Below are 19,005 nucleotides of genomic sequence, written 5' to 3'. Positions count from 1 at the left end.
ACCATATGAGTATATATACCTATATGGTCATGACCATACGCGTATGGTCCAAATACTCATATGGTCCAGAACATGTACACAAATAAAAGACAAACAAATTTAATAGAAAGCGACCAAACATAACAACGGAACATCAAACATCTGACTTGGTACATGATCACATACAGATTGTGATGGTGAAATTCCTGGTTGTAACTTGGCCATATAGTGAATTGATTTTGCATGTCATATTGGGGCGCAGTTGGTCTCACTCTTTTGCACAAATGTCTTGGTTTACATTAAGTAGTAAATAAGGTGTTTACACCAAACAGTGAGCTGCAGTGTTAGTAAATTGTCCCTCTTTGTGAAGAAGTATTTAAAGTCTATGACTGAAGATGGAACTTGTACTAGTACTTGGTAGACATTTGCAAACATTTCACATATTTACAAACTTTTTTTTTATTAATGAAGAAAAATATGTTTATTTTTTATAACCGTTTTAACTAGAATAAAAAAACACACTTAAAACAATTAAACATATTGTTAAAGATGCACTTCCTACGAGATATATAAAAGAAATATATAATGTGAAGTTTTTTTTCATTCAATTATTTATAAAAGTGAAATAGTGAAATGATTTTTCGCTTTTTAAAAGCAGTCACTACGGTTCAATTTTGTCAAAATAAGCGAAGAAACATTGATAGACATGGCAAGTTGACTTCAAAGCATACATCAGTTTAAATGCCATATTGATATCTAAATGTTTCGAAGTGTATTTTTTTCATCTTCTTTTATTTTCATATTATTTGTCATCTAAATGTCTTAAAGCATCATATTGACAGACTTTGACCGGGCTTTTTATATTTTGGCGAATTTTAACTAAAAGTTGAAAATTTCGCTTCAATATTTGTGTACTACAAGGGGGCCTTCCGGTAATTTTTTTGCCCTTTTATAGTAATATATTTATTTTTGTCTTTATTTCATATTATTTGTCATTTAAATGTCTTTAAGAGTCAATTGACAGACTTTGACCGGGCTTTTTATATTTTTGTAAATATTAATTCAAAGTTGAAAATTTCATTTCAATATTTGTGTACAAGGGGGCCTTCCGGTCAACTTTTTGCCCTTTTATAGTAATATATCTATTTTCTTCATATCATATTATTTGTCATTCAAATATCTTTAAGAGTCAATTTACAGACTTTGACCGGGCGGGTTATATGCTTTTTTGTGAATTTAAGTTTTAATGTTCAAAAATGTGTTGCCAGAGTCACACTAAGAAAGTCTTCCGGTCAACTTTTAAATAAAAAAAAATATTCAAATATATATATTTTTTATTTTATCTTATAGACTATTATATTAGCTTTCAAAATCAGTTTTAGTTTTTTAACTTAGCTTTAGTGGTTCTAAAGATATCACTTATAATACACTAATTTTTCTCTTCCGCGTTTTCCATTTCCGCGTTTTAGACCTTCCCGAAAACGTTTTCCCGTCAATCGGAACAACTCGGCCTTTCTGGTCAAACTCCCCGGCAGTTCCAGTTCCGATCCGCATACGGGCCCGAATACTACTCTCTTGATGGAGTAAGGGAAAAAAGTTCCGGAACGGAAACGATCACTGTCCGGAGTTTGCTTTCTGGTTGCACGAAGAAATAACGCTATTGTACTGCGTAGCGAGAATGGCCGAGTAGTTACGATTGGTTTTCCCGTATGTTATTACGTCCCTTAAATCTTACTTCCGCTAAAAATAAAAACACGTGAAATTCGATAACAAAAATGAGTTTCAAGGAGTATAAAACAAACATTGATGAAAATGACACTGCCATATTGTATCTTGGGTTTGACAACATGCATGCAATTAAAGTTGTAAAAGGACAGACGTTTCAAACGAAATTTGGAGCTTTAAGATTGTCAAACTTGATAGGGAAACCTTATGGAAGTAGAATACAATGTCCAAAAGGATATTTGTATGTTCTATACCCTAACCCAGAATTGTGGACCCAAAATTTACCTCATAGAACGCAGATTCTATACTCAACTGATATCAGTTTAGTAACATTACAGTTAGATCTGAAACCAGGATCAGTGGTAGTAGAATCAGGTGATCATACATGTACAATATTTGAATTTTGATGAAAAACTGTACCTTAAGTTGAATTGTAAAATAAAATCCTTAACACTGAAATACATTTAGAATAATCCAAAATCGCCATAGATTAGCAACCAAAACATCAGATAAAAATTAAAAGAATTGGTAACAAAGTCTTTATCGTTTATGTGATTGTTTTTTGTCTTGCTTGCAACATTTGAGACACACCCCTTGTTTGTGATACATTGACAACAGCACTAGTGGTAACATTGTTAATGAAGGCAGTGTATTACGATATTAAGAAGTGGTTAAATCTAAAGAGATCCACGACTCATGGTAATTTGTTATAAATCAATAAAAGGTGTGAAGTTTTAGATATCTATGTGTACATGGTGTAATTAAGCTATAGAGGTATAATTGCATTTACATTTGTTAGATAGAATGTTATGCTGGTTTACCTCATATATTTTATTAAAAAAAAATATTTTAGTTTTTTCAAAACCAAAGGGACCATATATCAGAATCAGCAAAAAGTAACAGGTACATGTATACAGGTATCCTTACAAAAGTTAGAGATAAACTAGTGAACAGATATATGTTCCATAAGTAGGGGTAAGTGCATTTGCAACTCTTTGTTACTGCTCTATATGTCAATGGCAAACAAGGGCAGTAATAAAGTAAAGTGGGCATTTTTCAAAGTGATAATATTATATAACCAATTCTCAAGGCTGCTTTTGAAGTGGACAACCTCTCACAAATAGAGAAAATTCATGGTCTAAATACTAAATTTAAACAATAAGAACATTTAAACTTTAATATTCTTACAAACCTAAGAAAAGAACTCACTAAATTAAGAATAAGTGCACACTCATTAGCAATAGAAACTGGTAGGTATGCAAAACCAAAAATACCCTCTAATGAGAGATTTTGTAAACTTTGCACAGGAAAAATTGAAAATGAGATACATTTCTTGATTGCATGTCCGCAATATAACAAAATTAGATCTAATATTAATTCAAATATTTTGTATGAAAATTTTACCAAAATGTTAAATCCTGTGTCTAAAAAAGAATTACAATCTATTTGTATAATAATAATACAATAATAATTTTTTAGAAACAGTTTAAAAAGAATCATACTAGAACTACATGTAGCAAAGAATACCAACAGGAAGAAACAAAGCTAAAGTAATTGTCCATTAACCGGGAAACCCTTGTTTTCCCACCTTTTTTCCCCCTTGTTCATAAACAGATTGATTCATAACTCCACAACTCCAATCCTAACCATCCTTTTGTGGTGTGAAAACTTGTGATACAATTTCAGGCAATTCTATACCATGTACCACAAGTTATTTTCTGGACACTAGAAAAATGCTTATTTGGGCCCCTTTTAGACCATTTATTCCTAAACCAAAGGGACCATAACTGCCAAATCAATCCAAACCTTCCTTTTTGTGGTTTCAAACTTTGTGTTTTAATTTCTATTTACTTATACTTGAGTTGCAAATTTCCAATTATACATTTTTAGCTCACCTGACTTGAAGGGCCAAGTGAGCTTTTCTCATCACTTGGCTCCGTCGTCTGTCGTTGTTAACTTTTACAAAAATCTTCTCCTCTGAAACTACTGGGCCAAATAAAATCAAACTTGGCCACAATCATCATTGGGGTATCTAGTTTAAAAATTGTGTGCAGTGACCTGGCCAACCAACCAAGATGGCCACTGTGGCTAAAAATAGAACATGGGGGTAAAATGCAGTTTTTGGCTTATAACTCAAAAACAAAAGCGTTTAGAGCAAATCTGACATGGGTAATATTGTCAAACAGGTCAAGATCTGTCTGTCCTGAAATTTTCAGATGAATTGGACAACTAGTTGTTAGGTTGCTGCCCCTGAATTGGTAATTTTAAGGGAATTTTGCTGTTTTTGGGTATTATCTTGAAAATTATCATAGATAGAGATAAACTGTACACTCCAAAAATGTTCAGCAAAGTAAGATTTACAAATAAGTCAACAGGACCAAAATGGTCAGTTGACCCCTTTAGGAGTTATTGTCCTTTATAGTCAATTTTAAACCATTTTTCGTAAATCTTAGTTATCTTTTACAAAAATCTTCTCCTCTGAAACTACAAGGCCAAATAAAATCAAACTTGACCACAATCATTATTGGAGTATCTAGTTAAAAATTGTGTCCGGTGACCCGGCTAATCAACCAAAATGGCTGCCATGGCTAAAAATAGAACATAGGGTAAAATGCAGTTTTTGGCTTATAACTCAAAAACCAAAACATTTAGAGCAAATCTGGTTGGGGTTGATATTGTTTTTCAGGTCAAAATCTATCTGCACTGAACTTTTCAGATGCTCCTGAATTGGTAATTTTAAGGAAATTTTGCTGTTTTTTTGTGATTATCTTGAATATTATTAATTTATTATAGATACAATGTAGAGATAAACTGTAAACAGCAATAATTTACAGCAAAGTAAGACCTAAAAAGAAGTCAACATGACCAAAAATGAGCGACACAGGCTCTTTAGAGCCTCTTGTTTTTGTACTTAAGCTATTGTCAAATTTCCAAAGAAGTTTATTATACTGAAGTTATTTGGCAAATTTCCAATGAAGTTTATTATACTGAAGTTATTTGGCAAATTTCCAATGGAGTTTATTCATACTGAAGTTATATATTGGTAAATTTCAAATACACATATTCAAAATTAGTGTGAAGTAGTTCAAATATTACTTTTGGATTACTTCCCTTACACTGCTTTCAAATTGTCCTTTAACCAAATTAAAACCCCTTGTTTTCCCCCTTTTTTGCCCCTAATTCATAAACGGTTTGATCCCTAGGGTGCAATCAACAGTTTTTTTCTATGACGTCATATTTTGAGGGACCATCTATAAAAGGGACTTCCCTCCAAGTCTATTTTTAGTCGGGGAATAACCCCTAGTTTTTTATACGAAACTGTTTATAGCACCCTTAAGCAAAACCTTGTATGCGATATATAAAAACTTCTCAGCTTTTATGAATCTGTACACAAATACCGATTAAAATGATGTCTTACTTTAAGGATTGTGACCCCGAATGGTGAAACTACAGCTAATTTTATATGTCGCATAGTTGTGGTATTTTGGCCAGTGGCAAATAGTTTAACTGGCATATTCCAAACATTTCCTGTATCCTATTGTCATCAGTTTATTTAAAAAAATTAACCAAAAAATTGGGTTTCTTTTGAATAAATAGAATAAAAACTGTAAAATAAGCATAAATAAAGTTACTTTAAACATATTTTGTCCCTATTATTATATGAACTAAGTTGTAGCTGAGTTGAGAAAAATATCGAAATAGTGTATTTCTTATATATGATACTTGGAGCCTTTTGACTATAAAAAGTACAAAAAATATAATTTAATGAAAAAAAATCCATGTTACACTAATCAGTAGTACAGGCCAAAGAAGAAAAAATCAACTCTTTGCATGTGCAACTTTTGGTTCCATATATAGGAGAGAATTAATAAAAGTATCATGACGTCGCAATAAGCTGAAAAACTTCAAAATTTGAACAGAGTCTGGGTTTCTTATATCTGGTTGCTATGTACAAATCTGTAATATTTGCATTAAATATACCAAACTGATGCTTTAAAATTAATGTACACATGCCATACAATATTTTTCAGAATTGTTTTAGTCCATTCACCAACACATTTCTATGTGAAAACCTCACTATATTATATGTTTGTCCCTTTAAGGGTGCAATCAACAGTTTTTTTCTATGACGTCATATTTTGAGGGACCATCTATAATTGACCCTTAGTGGTGTTAATGTTAATGAAGATACTTGTATAAAACTTGATATCATTAGAATAATAATTTTCTCTAGTTTATAATGAAATAAAAATAAATTGTACTTTTAATAGAACCAAAAAGTTTTATCCAAAGAAAATGGTAAAAACATTGCCTAATCTATGCATAAAAAACATGAAATTAGGCCATGCGCACACCCATGCAGACATGATACATGCACATTTTTCATATTTAAAACTGTATGAATTTCATAGGTTTTTACCTGGTCTTTCTAAAAATTTATGCTTCAGGCTACGTTCGCCTGCTCCGAAAAGAGCTACAGTGGGTGCAAATAAGTTTTGCACTTTTCACTGCAAAAAAAACAGGATGTTTACAGTTTGTCTCCCCTTAAAACATGTGTATTTAATCTAATTTTAAAAAAATATTTTAATCATTCAACCTGTTTTAATTGAAGCTAATTAACTTATTTTTACAATCAAATATAAAAAACATGATACTTTTTTACCAATTATGATGATAAAAAGGGACTTCCCTCCAAGTCTATTTTTAGTCGGGGAATAACCCCTAGTTTTTTATACGAAACTGTTTATAGCACCCCTAACCCCCCTAAGTCAATCGTGTAACCATCCCTTAGTAGTATGGAATCTTGTGGTATAATTTCAGAAAGATTCATACACTTTTACACTTTTACACAAGTTACATGTATTGTCTTGAAACTACAAAAATGCTTGTTTTTGGCCCCTTTTAAACCTTTATTCTTTGACTGTTTGCCCCATAACCCTTAAAATAAATCCCAACCTTCTACTTAGAAATTAAACTCTGTTGTACAATTTCAGAGCAATTGAAATACTTATACACAACTTATTGTCCTGAAACTAGATAAATAGATATAGGAAGATTTGGTGTGAGTGCTTGTTTTGGGCCCCTTTGGACCCCTAATTCCTAAACCTTATGAACCATAACCCCCAGAATCAACCCCAACCTCCCTTTTGTGGTTATATACATTGTGTTAAAATTTTATTTATTTCTAAGGTTATTATCAAGGAAACCATCCGTCTTCAGACAACACTGACGACAACGCTGCCGTCGACAACGTGATACCAATATACAACCTCAAAAATTTTGTGGTCTTATAAAATAAAATGTTGTATGATTGCCAGTGAGACAACTATCCACTAGAGACTAAATTACTGGATGAATGCAATGATTGTTTATAATAATAATTACCATACAGCCTATCTTCATGTACAATGTATCATAAATGTATTAGAGTAATAGATAAAAATCTTTATTTTAGGAACTGGCAGTGGATCTTTGTCGCATGCCATCATCAGAACGGTGGCACCTGAAGGACATTTATATACATTTGAATTTCATGAACAGAGAGCACAGATAGCTAAAGAAGAGTTTGTGGAACATGGTGTTAGTGATTTTGTAACTGTTACCCATAAAGATGTTTGTCAGGATGGATTTGGATTAAATGGTATAGCAGATGCTGTTTTCCTTGACTTACCAAGACCATGGGATGCAATAACTAGTGCTAAGCAAGCTCTCAAAAAAGAAGGTATTTTTTTCATGACAAAAGTCACATTTACCGTTAAATGTAAAGTGAAAAATACTCCAAATTTATAACCTGGCCTGGCTTGATCATGTTGATGGACACATAATTGTATTGCTGATGACAGTGAAATTTATTTTAAAATATTCTTCCCTATATAAAAAAAAAGTCAACTGAACACTTTACTTAATGATACAAACTAAATTTTACTACTTTTTATCAGGAATGTCAACCAGAACTAGAATATTTGAGTATCTCTTAGTAATGAATACACTATAAATGGGTTTCCTGTTCAGACATTTACCCTTCTTTTCCCCTATTGATTTTCCTATGATTGCTATTGCCTTTTATAGAACTACATGTATAAAGAAATCACTATTCATGATTTAAGCTGTTTTGTTAGTTTGTGCTTAATTGTCTATAAAATATCTCTAAAATCTTCCTTTTGGAAATACTAAGAAAGTCCAAGATATAGTTTTAAGTGGTGGGCTACATGTGAGGCCAGCTTTCTTATATACATACATTTAAATACTTTTGAATAAACACTTCTCTTTGTCTCTGCCATTTCTGCCACAGATGTACCATGAATATTATAATCTGCGGAACTTGTATATATATAATTATAATTAATTAAAAAGTAGCAAAAAAAAACTCTGCCCTGAAAATATGAAAAGTTGACAAACATTACATTTAAAGAAAAAAAAAACATATAGCACCCTGTTTTGACCCTAATTTAATGATGAAACTAGCGACTTCTCATCCTGAATTTTTTGTAAATGTTTTTAATGCTTTCAACTGTTGTGTGATCTGGATAAACTTTAGCTTGTTTTATTTATATTGAATTATAGGTATATTTTTCAATTATTGATAAAATTATTGTTTTATTTTCTTAACTATAAACACTGAAGCTATAAATTATGGTATATAATTCTATGACTATTATAATGTAGAGGTTTTAACATTTTACTCACAAGCACTTGTCTTTGAAAAAAACCATCATAAATATGTTTATATAACACAAGGTACCTAACTCATTGAGAAATGACACCCATTTGGAAACATCTGTCTTATTTTGATTCTCTAATTGTTTATCCAACTGAAACTTGTTTTGTTGTTAATCTTAATCAAATTATCTACAAAATGCTTATTTGTGTCTTTTAATGTTAAAACAATGAGCAAATGAATTATAATTCTCAAGTGGTGAGTCACTGGTGACCTATATATATATATATATGTATTTATTTTTATAAGACTGCAAAACATTTTGCGGTTGTATATTAATTTGGTATCACATCGACACTAACACAATGTTAATAACCACAAAAGGAAGCTTGGGATTGATTCTGGGAATTAGAGTCCCAAAGGGACCCAAAAACAAGCATTTATCTTGTGTGAGGACAATGAATTGTGTATAAGCATTTCAATTGTTCTGAAATTGTACCACAATGATTAATACCATAAGTAGAAGGTTCGGATATATTTTAAGGGTTATGGGGCAAACAGTCTAGGAATAAAGGACCAAAAAGGGGCCAAAAACATTCGAGACAATAAATTAGAGTTTTCTTTCTTTGTCCAGAATAGTAGTTTAATCAACTTGAATCAATGCTTTATATATTGTACAATATACAATGCAATATTCACATTACTGCCAACTGATAAATTTAAGCCATCTTTCAGGGTTTAAGAAATTTTGTTATAGCTCACTAGCCGAGGGCTTATTCGTAGCAGGATTTTACTTGCCCTGTTGGAAGAACTACTAGCCCAACAAAACTGACCTGCTAGCCCTTTAGCTAATATGCTTTACTAATTCAGAATTTGCTGCAATAACAACGAAATCTATAAAATTAGTAGATTTTTGCAAATTGGATACCCAAAACATATGTCAGCAAAAAAATATTCCATTAGCAGATATAGTCACTGAAAATTCTGATATAATATTAATGAGTTGACCAAATCCGAGATGATACAAGTCTTGACCACTGCTATACATGGGTATATAAAAGGATTGGAGATACATCATCACGTTTGGGTAAAAGAATTATCAGCTGGTTAATTATGTAATGCTCATATATTTGTTTTCAGTTTTAAAATTTAGTTCTATTTATTAAAATAAATCAAATGACCTCAAATATTTATGTGTATAAATTATAAATCCATAGTTTGGGTCTTTTATAATTGTTTAATAAAAGAAGTACAGTAATGTCAATATTTAGATGTATCACAGATAAGCAAATAATGGGCTATAAATAGATTACAACCTGAGCACAGTCTCTAACCGACCATGTAAGTGCTGTATAGCCAGTCAAGGTCGTCAAAAACTTCCATTTGTACAGTCTCCAAACTGAAACTGTATTTGTTATGAATTTTCTTTTTTTTTTAAATCGAATTCATTTGAATATCAATGAAGATAATCATGATTGGTGAAATATTATTGCATCAAGTTTGAGTTTTTGAAGACTGTTAATGTTTAGGTCTTGGTTCTGGAGGCTTCTTCACAGTATGTAAACAAAAACCAAATGACGTCCATAACATGTGCACATGTTTCAAATTTATATCTGACAAAAGTCAGGTTTCTGCTGTCAAAAGGGATTCACATTTATATTACAATAAATTAATCAGAAGGAGGTACAACATGTACAATCAGGTTGCATAAGCAATGTACAATACCACCCCTTGTACTGACACATCAATATTGAAAGTACGGGATCCAACCAAAGTTATTTGTTCTATTTAAAAACTTGTACAAAATCACTTCAAATTCTGGGAATCCTGGATGACGTAGTCGAATCTGATTGGCTAGGATATAAAGAGATTAGGGGATTTTCCCCTTTCTATTTTAGAAACGCCAAGAATTTTTTGTTACTAGTCTGTCAAGCATATTGGATTACAAGTTTTGGTTGCCCAATGTCGAAATGTTTTAATACCGGGCATCAGACTAGTGGATTTCTTAACCCCTGATCTTTACCATTCAGTGATTACAAGCACTTTGATTGCATCATCTTTGTCCCATTTATTTTTTTAGAAGTAACTATTAATTATTATTAGTTTTAACCATGACTGTATGACTGTATGACATTTTATATTTTAATATTTTTTGATGTATTTAAATGAGCTGTTATTGTTGCAAACTCCATAAGAAATTAGAATTGATATAATTTTTTGAATAAGGGAACAGGGGAGGTGATTAAAAATAGTGGGGGGGGGGGGTGTAAATTTTTCTCATTTCAGAAATTAAAAAGAAAATTTCTTCAATTTTTATAAGACCGCAAAAAAAGGTTGTATATTGGTATGACGTCATCATTCTCCCAAGACACATTGGTTTTCACACTATCACTTTAGTTTAAGTAAATAGAAATCTATGAAATTTAAACACAAGGTTTATGACCACAAAAGGAAGGTTGGAATTTGAAACATCTAAGACTAGCTTCTTTAGATAGTAATTTTATAATGGCTGTCTCAAAACAATATACAAAATAATGCTGTAGCAACGTAACGTAATAATAAGAATTGCGGATGTGTATGATGTGAGTTCCCGGATTAATCTGGATACTACATTCCTCCTTAACTTATAAAAAAAATAGAAGTTTGAAATTAAATAAATAAAAAGTATTTCACTTTGTTTGTGTTGTCTTTGATTAGCAGTCTGTATACATTCACTTGTATTTTCATATCATTGTCAGTTTATCTCCGTGACATAATGTAGTCATTAAAATGTTCTGGTACCCTACGTTCGCGTTGGGGTCTCTGATTTGACAATTGATCTAAACTTTGTTCATTGTTAATATTATTCTTTTGTTCTGTATTCCTTAGCAGTTCCTCTCTCCAATCTGCCCCCTCCCGCGCCTGTCTTGCGGGGGGCCCATATTCTGTATCCTCTGCCCCCTCCCGCGCCTGTCTTGCGGGGGGCCCATATTCTTCTTCTTTTACCAGTTTGTTTGCTATTTTAAATTTACTAGCATCCCTACGAATCTCTCTTCCATCTGATACTCTTCTTGCACCTATGGTTGAGCCATTTACTACAAAAACTACATAGAATGCTGGCTCATATGCTGTTGTCCATTTGTCTCTCTTGTTTTGTTCCAATAACACATAATCGCCTATCTTTAAATATGTGTTTTCTGGTATTTCTGTTCTCAGCTTGATGTTTTATTTTGTCTTTGTAAGATTTGTCTTTTTCATTAATTTTTTTATCATTTGCAATTTCTTCATCTTTGTTTGTTCTTGGAATATATCCTAATTTAGTTCTGACTCGTCTTCTCATGAGTGCTTCATATGGTGGTGCATCTGTTGCTGGATGAGGTGTGGAACGATATCCTACAAGCATTTCCTGTACAGCTATTGCACTATCCCTGTTTTGTAAATTTGCTATTTTTTGGTCTTGTTTAATACTTTCATGAAGGCTTCGGCTTCTCCATTAGCTCTCGGGTGTAAGGGTGTAATTTTATGGTGTTCAAATCCTTGTTCTGCGGCAAAGTTGGCGAATTCAACAGAATTAAATGGTGGTCCATTATCACTTTCTAGCCTTCTAGGAATTCCATGTGTCGCAAAGATCCTCATAAGTTTATCTTTTGTTTGTTTGCAAGCTGTTGTATTTACTTTTTCTACTTCAGGATATCTTGTTCTTTTATCAATTACCACTAAATTATAGTGTCCATCTGGATATGGTCCTCCAAAATCTACAGATACAACTTCCCATGGATTTTCTGGTATTTCTGTCATCTTCAATGGTTCTTTTCCTTGTTGTTTTGTTGTTACTTGACATTCAAAACAGTGTTTAATGTTTTCTTCAACCATAGCATTCATTGTTGGAAACCAATATCTCTCTCTCAACATTTGTTTTGTTTTCGTCATTCCAAAATGTCCCATCTTGTGTGCAGCATTGATCACTTTTTCTTGCAGTGTCTTTGGAACTATAATTTGATTCAATCTGAACACGAGTCCTTCTGCTACGTATAATTCATTTCTCATATGGTAATATGGTATAATATCGATATGTGTTTCTTGTTTCTTTCCCAGGTAGTTTTCAATATACAGTCCTTTAATTTAAGTAAGTGTTCATCCTTGTTAGTTTCTTCTTGTAATCGTTCTAGTATTACAGCATGTTCATTGTGAATGACTGCTTTTATCACCCTCTCTGTTCCATCGTTATCCTTTTCAGGCAAAGGATGTCTTGATAAAAAGTCTAGCGGGTCAGCTTCATCTTTTCCTGGTTCATACATTAACTCAAAGTCTACATCCTGCATATCCATGACCCACTTTTCAATACGTGGTGGTAGCTTGATCGTCGTCTTATTAAACATTGGTATCAATGGTTTATGTGCTGTGATTATCTTGAATTTGGGTGCTCCCAGAAGATATATACTGAATCTATTCTTTGCCCATCGAATAGATAATGCATCTTTTTCAGTCTGGCTATACCTCTTTTCTGTATCTGACATAGATCGACTAATGAAATGTACTGGTTGTAATCCTTTCTCTGTTCGTTGAAATAATCCTGCTGATAGTCCTTCATTGAAACTTGCTTCACAACGTAACACTATCGGTCTCATTGGATTGAAAAATGCCATTGTACTTTCATTTGTAATACTGTCCTTTAGCTTCTCAAATGCTGAATTCTCTTCGTGTCCCCATCTGAACTGTGTATCTTTATGCGTTAGTATTCTAAGTGGTGCTGTTAGTAGTGTGTATCTCGGTATAAACTTTGATAAATATCCAATCATTCCTAAGAAACTTCTTACTGCTTCTTTTGACTCTGGTGCTTTTGCTTCTTTTACAGCTCTAACTTTCTCATGTGTTGGCTTCAATCCATCCTTTGTAAATTTATATCCATAAAATTCTAACTCATTAACTCCAAATTCACATTTTTCTCTATTTAGTGTTATTCCAAAATCTTTTGCTCTTTTTAATACTTCTCTCAGTGTTTTGTGATGTTCCTCTGTGTTGACACCCCCTATAAGTATATCATCTCTTTGATTCAAACAATTTGGTATGTCTCCAAATATTCTGTACATTTGTTCGTCAAATAAATCTTGTGAGCACTTTGCTCCAAATATTAGTCTTTTTGGTCTCATGTTTCCCCAAGGTGTACTGAAAGTTGCAATTTCTCTGGATTCTGGATCCAACATAAGTTGATGATATCCTTGTCTTAAATCCATCTTCGAAAATACTTTACATTTATGGAATTTGTATATGAAATCTTCTACAACTGGGCTCTGGATTATCCTGTTCCTTTCCATGAATTTGTTTGGTATCCTCATGTCGACACATGCTCTTATCATATGCGGTTCTAATTTGTCCTTATCAACTTCACTGAACTTGGGTTTTGGTAATACAACTAATGGAGAACACCACTGCACAGGTGTTCCTGATGGCACTTCTTCGAATATATCTGATTTAACTCCCTCTTCCAACCATTGTTTAAGTGGTTCTTGCAAGTAATATGGAACTTGTCTTGGTTTTTGAGCAATTGGTGCTATTCCTGGTTTCATGCTGAACTTAACGTATAATTCACTGTCATTTCTATAGTCTCTTATTTTACCAATCCCTTCAAAAATACTTTCAAATTCGTTCAATATTTGAGTCATTTCTATTTTCCCATTTTCAGTTACAAGCATCACATCAGCACCTTTGTTAGTGTTCTCGTTTGTTACTTTAAGATCATTCGGTTCTGCAAATGACCCATCTGGTCTTATTTCCATCATTCCTAATTCCTTAAGTGTTGCTCTACTAAGCAATGGTGGTGAATTTATTCTTCCTTGAATAACGATAAACTTTGTTTCCATTCCACATGTCTCGTTCCGTACGATAGTTTTAAATTCTCCTTTTACGGGAAGTGAATTTTGAAGTGTACTAAGTACTGTTTTACTTTTCTCCAATTTTAGTTTATTTTTAGATAACTTCCTTAAATTTGAAAAATGATGTTCATCCATAACATTCACATCTGCACCGCTATCTGGTTCAACCTTCATCTCTACATCTCCTAAATGAATCTTCACAGTTTTCTCATTGTGACCTTTTCTACAAATTGACTTCACTTTTCCTATCCTTGCAACATATTTTATAGGTGCAGATTCATCAAAATAATCATCTTCCTCATACTGATCGGAATCCTCACTGGAATTGTCTTCAACAGTTTTTTTCACATTTTTTCTGTTTATATTCTGCATCATTCCTCCTTTACTTTGATTATATTTACTATCCTGTTTGTTCCTAAATCTACACATTGATTCAAAATGGTTCTTTTTTCCACAAGACCTGCAATCTTTTCCATATGCCGGACATCTTCTGCTTTCATGACGAAATCCACAATAGTTACACAAATCTTGTGAACGTTGATTATCTGTTCCCATTGTTCTTCTCTTGGTCTGTTACTGTCTTGTCTCCTTTCGAATCTCCTTTCAAATGTGTTCTGCACTTTATATACAACATTAGGTTCTTCTTTCCTCATTTCTTTCAGATGAAGATTTGTGTCTTCTACATGTGCTGCTTCCTCAATAAATTTATCCAAGTCCCAACCTTTACTAATGGCTTTTCTAATCAATTCTTTATTTTCAATATTTTGTATACAGTGTTCAAGTATTCTTTCTTCTGTTGTGTTTCCAAATTCACAATCATTTGCTTTTTCTCTAAGTCTAGATACATAACAACCTATCATTTCTCCTCTTTCTGGCTTAATTTTTGAAAATATATATCTTGAATGATGTTTATTCTTCTTTGGCAAAAAATATTTATTTATCTTATTTTTCAATACATCATACTCATCTGTCCCAGCTGTTATATCATTCTTTAAACTTTTTTCCAATCTCACTAATTCCTTTCCTCCATAAATCAAAAGTGCATCCTTTTTATCCTCAGGCTGTGTTATCTTGAAGTATCTAAATTCTCTTTCAATTCCTTCTAACCAGTCTTCCCATTGTTTTCCAGTAGATAATGGATCATCACTTTGAATAAATGGAATTGTTCTTTAATTTCTCGTCTCCGTTACAACTATGATCCGTTGCGGTTCTCCGCCGTCCATTTTCGTCTTTTGGTATTTAGGTAAATTCGTTCCTGATTTGATTTCGGCTTTTAACGTATTCTTCTTTATTTCCTTTCATCAAAATCGTCAGTTTTGTTCATCCTCGTCGCCAATGAAACATCTAAGACTAGCTTCTTTAGATAGTAATTTTATAATGGCTGTCTCAAAACAATATACAAAATAATGCTGTAGCAACGTAACGTAATAATAAGTAATCTGGATACTACATAATTGATTGTGGGGGTTATGGTCCCAACAGTTTAGGAGTTAGAGACCAGAAAAGGGTCGAAATAACCATTTTCTTGGTTTGTGCACCATAACTTTAGTATCAGTAAATAGAAATCTATGAATTTAAACACAAGGTTCATACTTGCTCCAACTGTCCAGGGTTCGAACTCTGCGGTCGTATAAAGCTGCGCCCTGTGGAGCATCTGTTTTTTTTTTTAGAGGATTAATATTCAACAGCATAGTGAATTGCTCAAAAGCAAAAACAATTTTTTATAATAAGTTCATTAGACCACATTCATTCTGTGTCAGAAACCTATGCTATGTCAACTATTTAATCACAATCCAAATTCAGAGCTGAATCCAGCTTGCATGTTGTGTTCATACTTGACCAAACCGTTCAGGGTTTGACCTCTGTGGTTGTATTAAGCTGCGCTATGTGGATCATCAGTTTAAAAATATAAAGGTTTTGTTATTCAAGCACACTGAAATAGAATGTCATGCATTGGTACAGGTAATATTTTATGCAATGATTAGAAAAATTATAATTTAAAGATTATTGGTCAATCTTTCTTTTTATTTTAGGCGGTAGACTTTGTTCTTTTTCTCCATGTATTGAACAAGTACAGAAAACATGTGAATTACTACAGCAACTGGGGTTTGAAGATATAACTTCTATGGAATGTTTAGTGAAAAATTATGATGTAAGAACTATTAATCTTCCTATTGCTGATTTGGGTAAAAATAATCCAACTTTATCAAATACAGCATTAGATGAAAAGAAAGCATGCACAGAGATTGAAGAAAAGACAGATTCAGTGAAAATACAGACTGAAACAGAGGACTTAGAGACTAAAGAGAAGTCAGAACCAATGGACACAGACTTGAAAGAAAAGTTAACATCAAAAGACAAAGACAAGTCTAACAAGGCAGTTGATAAAAACAAACTAAGAACTGATTTTGATTTGATAGGAAAGAAAGAACAATATAGCTTCTTTTTTAAGACTGGGGTATTTCCTCAGAATATGCCTGGGCATACAGGATATTTGACTTTCTGTACATTATATCCATCATGATGGGCGAAAATGATTGTTCTACAACATTGTGAAATAGAATCTTTCTTATACATTGTACTTTAAATCATTGTTGAAAGCATGTAATCATATTTGGTAAAGTGATTTTAGAAAAAGTTTTTTTTTGTTAATTCGAATTCCGAGATATTCAAAAAGCACACGTCCAGCACACACAGACAATATTATCAATAGAAAATAACAGATGAAAAGTCTCCAAAACACTTCACAAAAAGCTAAAGAATTTAATTTTGTTGATTAAGATGCTACAGGTGGTCTTTTCATTACATTTGTTAAACTTTGGTTGATACAGGTTACTAATAAGGTAATGTATTGTCGATGCTCACTGTTAAAGTTCCTATGGGTATTCATTTGATCTTGATGAATAATTTTCTCATTGGCAATATGGCTCCTCATTTATGTGTATATTTGGGGTTTTGTGGGAGTGTTGATTCTTGTGATCAGATGGATCTGTATTGTGGAAGATCTTATGTATTTTTAGTGCTTTATTTGCTATCTTGCTGACATGTACCCCATGCCTTTTCATATTTATCTACAAATGTTACATGAATACTTCAGATATGAAGAACAAAGTCAGGTCAGGTAAATGTGAAATAACCTGGATAATAAACAAACAAACCTAATGCTTATTCCAATACTGTAAAATGTGTAATACTAATGACACCTAACATCCACCAAAGTTCAAATGAAGTGGATGTAAGCAATTATAGGCAACTGTATGGCCTTCCACAATGAGTAAAAAACATACTGTAGTGTATGCATTGCATTCTCACTGAGGGACAAAAACTCCTCCAAAATCTAGGTGCACTTAGGTGCTCAAGAAGGGTCAAAAGTTTAACTGCAGGTTTAATCTGTTGATCAAACTTTTAAACTGAAAAGGTGTCACATAATAGGGGACTGGTTAATATCTTGTTTAACCATATGACATGACCTAATCTTAAAAAATCATTAAAACAGTTTATTTCTCTAACCCTACACAGTTTGTTTTTTAAATAAGACCATGAATTTACATTCTTATTACTAATCAAAGTACATCAATTGGTAAAATATATTTTTAAAAGAAAAAACATATAAACTTGACCAAGAAACAATAGAGACAATAAAAATAATATAAAACAAATATAGCACAGAAAAGCAACATACATGTAGCATATTCTAGATTTCAAGGTGATCATAGAGTTTGTTTTTGCCTTTTAGAATCCACATCAGATGCAAAGTTGATATTCAGCAAAATAATCCAAATTATTGACAATATATTAAGATTGAAGTGGTCCTGAGACTTCTTACATAAGCTAACCCCTCCTTATTTCTCAACTCTTGCAATTGTTAATGTTCTTGGAACTACTTTATAAAAACAGTTGTTAGAAACTGAAATTAATACAGTTCAGATTTAAGAAGATATATATTTATTCAGGTGAAAAACTATGCAAATACTTATATGCACAATCAATACACCTGTGGCAGAAGAGATGAACAAAACAATACAAAATCATAAGTAACAAAACAAACAAGTGTAACATAGCAAAGAAAAAAAAATTATGAAAGAAAAGACAATAAATTTTAAAAACACCGGAAACAAAACTTAGATTGAGCAACACAAATCTATGTCTGCCATAAAAGTAGTAGGTGATCTAGAATGCCCTAAAAGGGTAGGCATCTTCTATCCCATGTGTGGCACCTGCTGTATTGCTCATGGGCAAATCCAAATTCAGTTATAATATGAAAAAGAAGATGTGGTATTATTGCCAATGAGACAACTATCCACAAAAGACCAAAATGACACAAACATTAACAACTATAGGTAACGGTACGGCCTTCAACAATGAGCAAAGCCCATACCTCATAGTCAGCTATAAGAGGCCCTGATAAGACAATGTAAAACAATTCAAACGAGAAAACTAACGGCTTTATTTATGTAATAAAAACAAATATGTAACACATAAACAAACGACAACCATTGAATTGCAGACTCCTGACTTGGGATAGGCACATACATAAATAATGTGGCAGGGTTAAACATGTTAGCGGGATCCCAACCTTCCCCTAACCTGGGACAGTGGTATAACAGTACAACATAAGAACAAACTATTAAAATCAGTTGAAAAAGGCTTAACTCATCAGATCGACAAAAAATACAAGTGGACGTGGCTGGGTACTTATACATCCCGACACAAAAAGACGCAATGAATAAGTCTTTTTGGTAAAGTCATGAACTAGGAAAAGAGGGTGGCATTGTGAATACAACCATTGGA

General features: G+C 32.6%; 1 protein-coding gene across 1 annotated transcript; it reads left to right on the top strand.

Annotated features, from left to right (window-relative positions):
* The first annotated feature begins 1,691 nt into the window (after window positions 1-1,691).
* Window positions 1,692-16,851, top strand: LOC134710348 (tRNA (adenine(58)-N(1))-methyltransferase catalytic subunit TRMT61A-like). The gene is made up of 3 exons (XM_063570692.1): window positions 1,692-2,079; window positions 7,160-7,426; window positions 16,248-16,851. The coding sequence occupies exons 1-3, from the start codon at window positions 1,755-1,757 to the stop codon at window positions 16,736-16,738; spliced, it is 1,083 nt and encodes a 360-aa protein (XP_063426762.1). The 5' UTR covers window positions 1,692-1,754; the 3' UTR covers window positions 16,739-16,851.
* The last annotated feature ends 2,154 nt before the right edge of the window (window positions 16,852-19,005 follow it).

This window comes from Mytilus trossulus, chromosome 3 (genome assembly GCF_036588685.1).
Source record: "Mytilus trossulus isolate FHL-02 chromosome 3, PNRI_Mtr1.1.1.hap1, whole genome shotgun sequence".
Lineage (NCBI taxonomy): Eukaryota > Metazoa > Mollusca > Bivalvia > Mytilida > Mytilidae > Mytilus > Mytilus trossulus.
The sequence above is the reverse complement of the archived record's forward strand: the minus strand, read 5'-3'. Positions and strand labels throughout refer to the sequence as shown.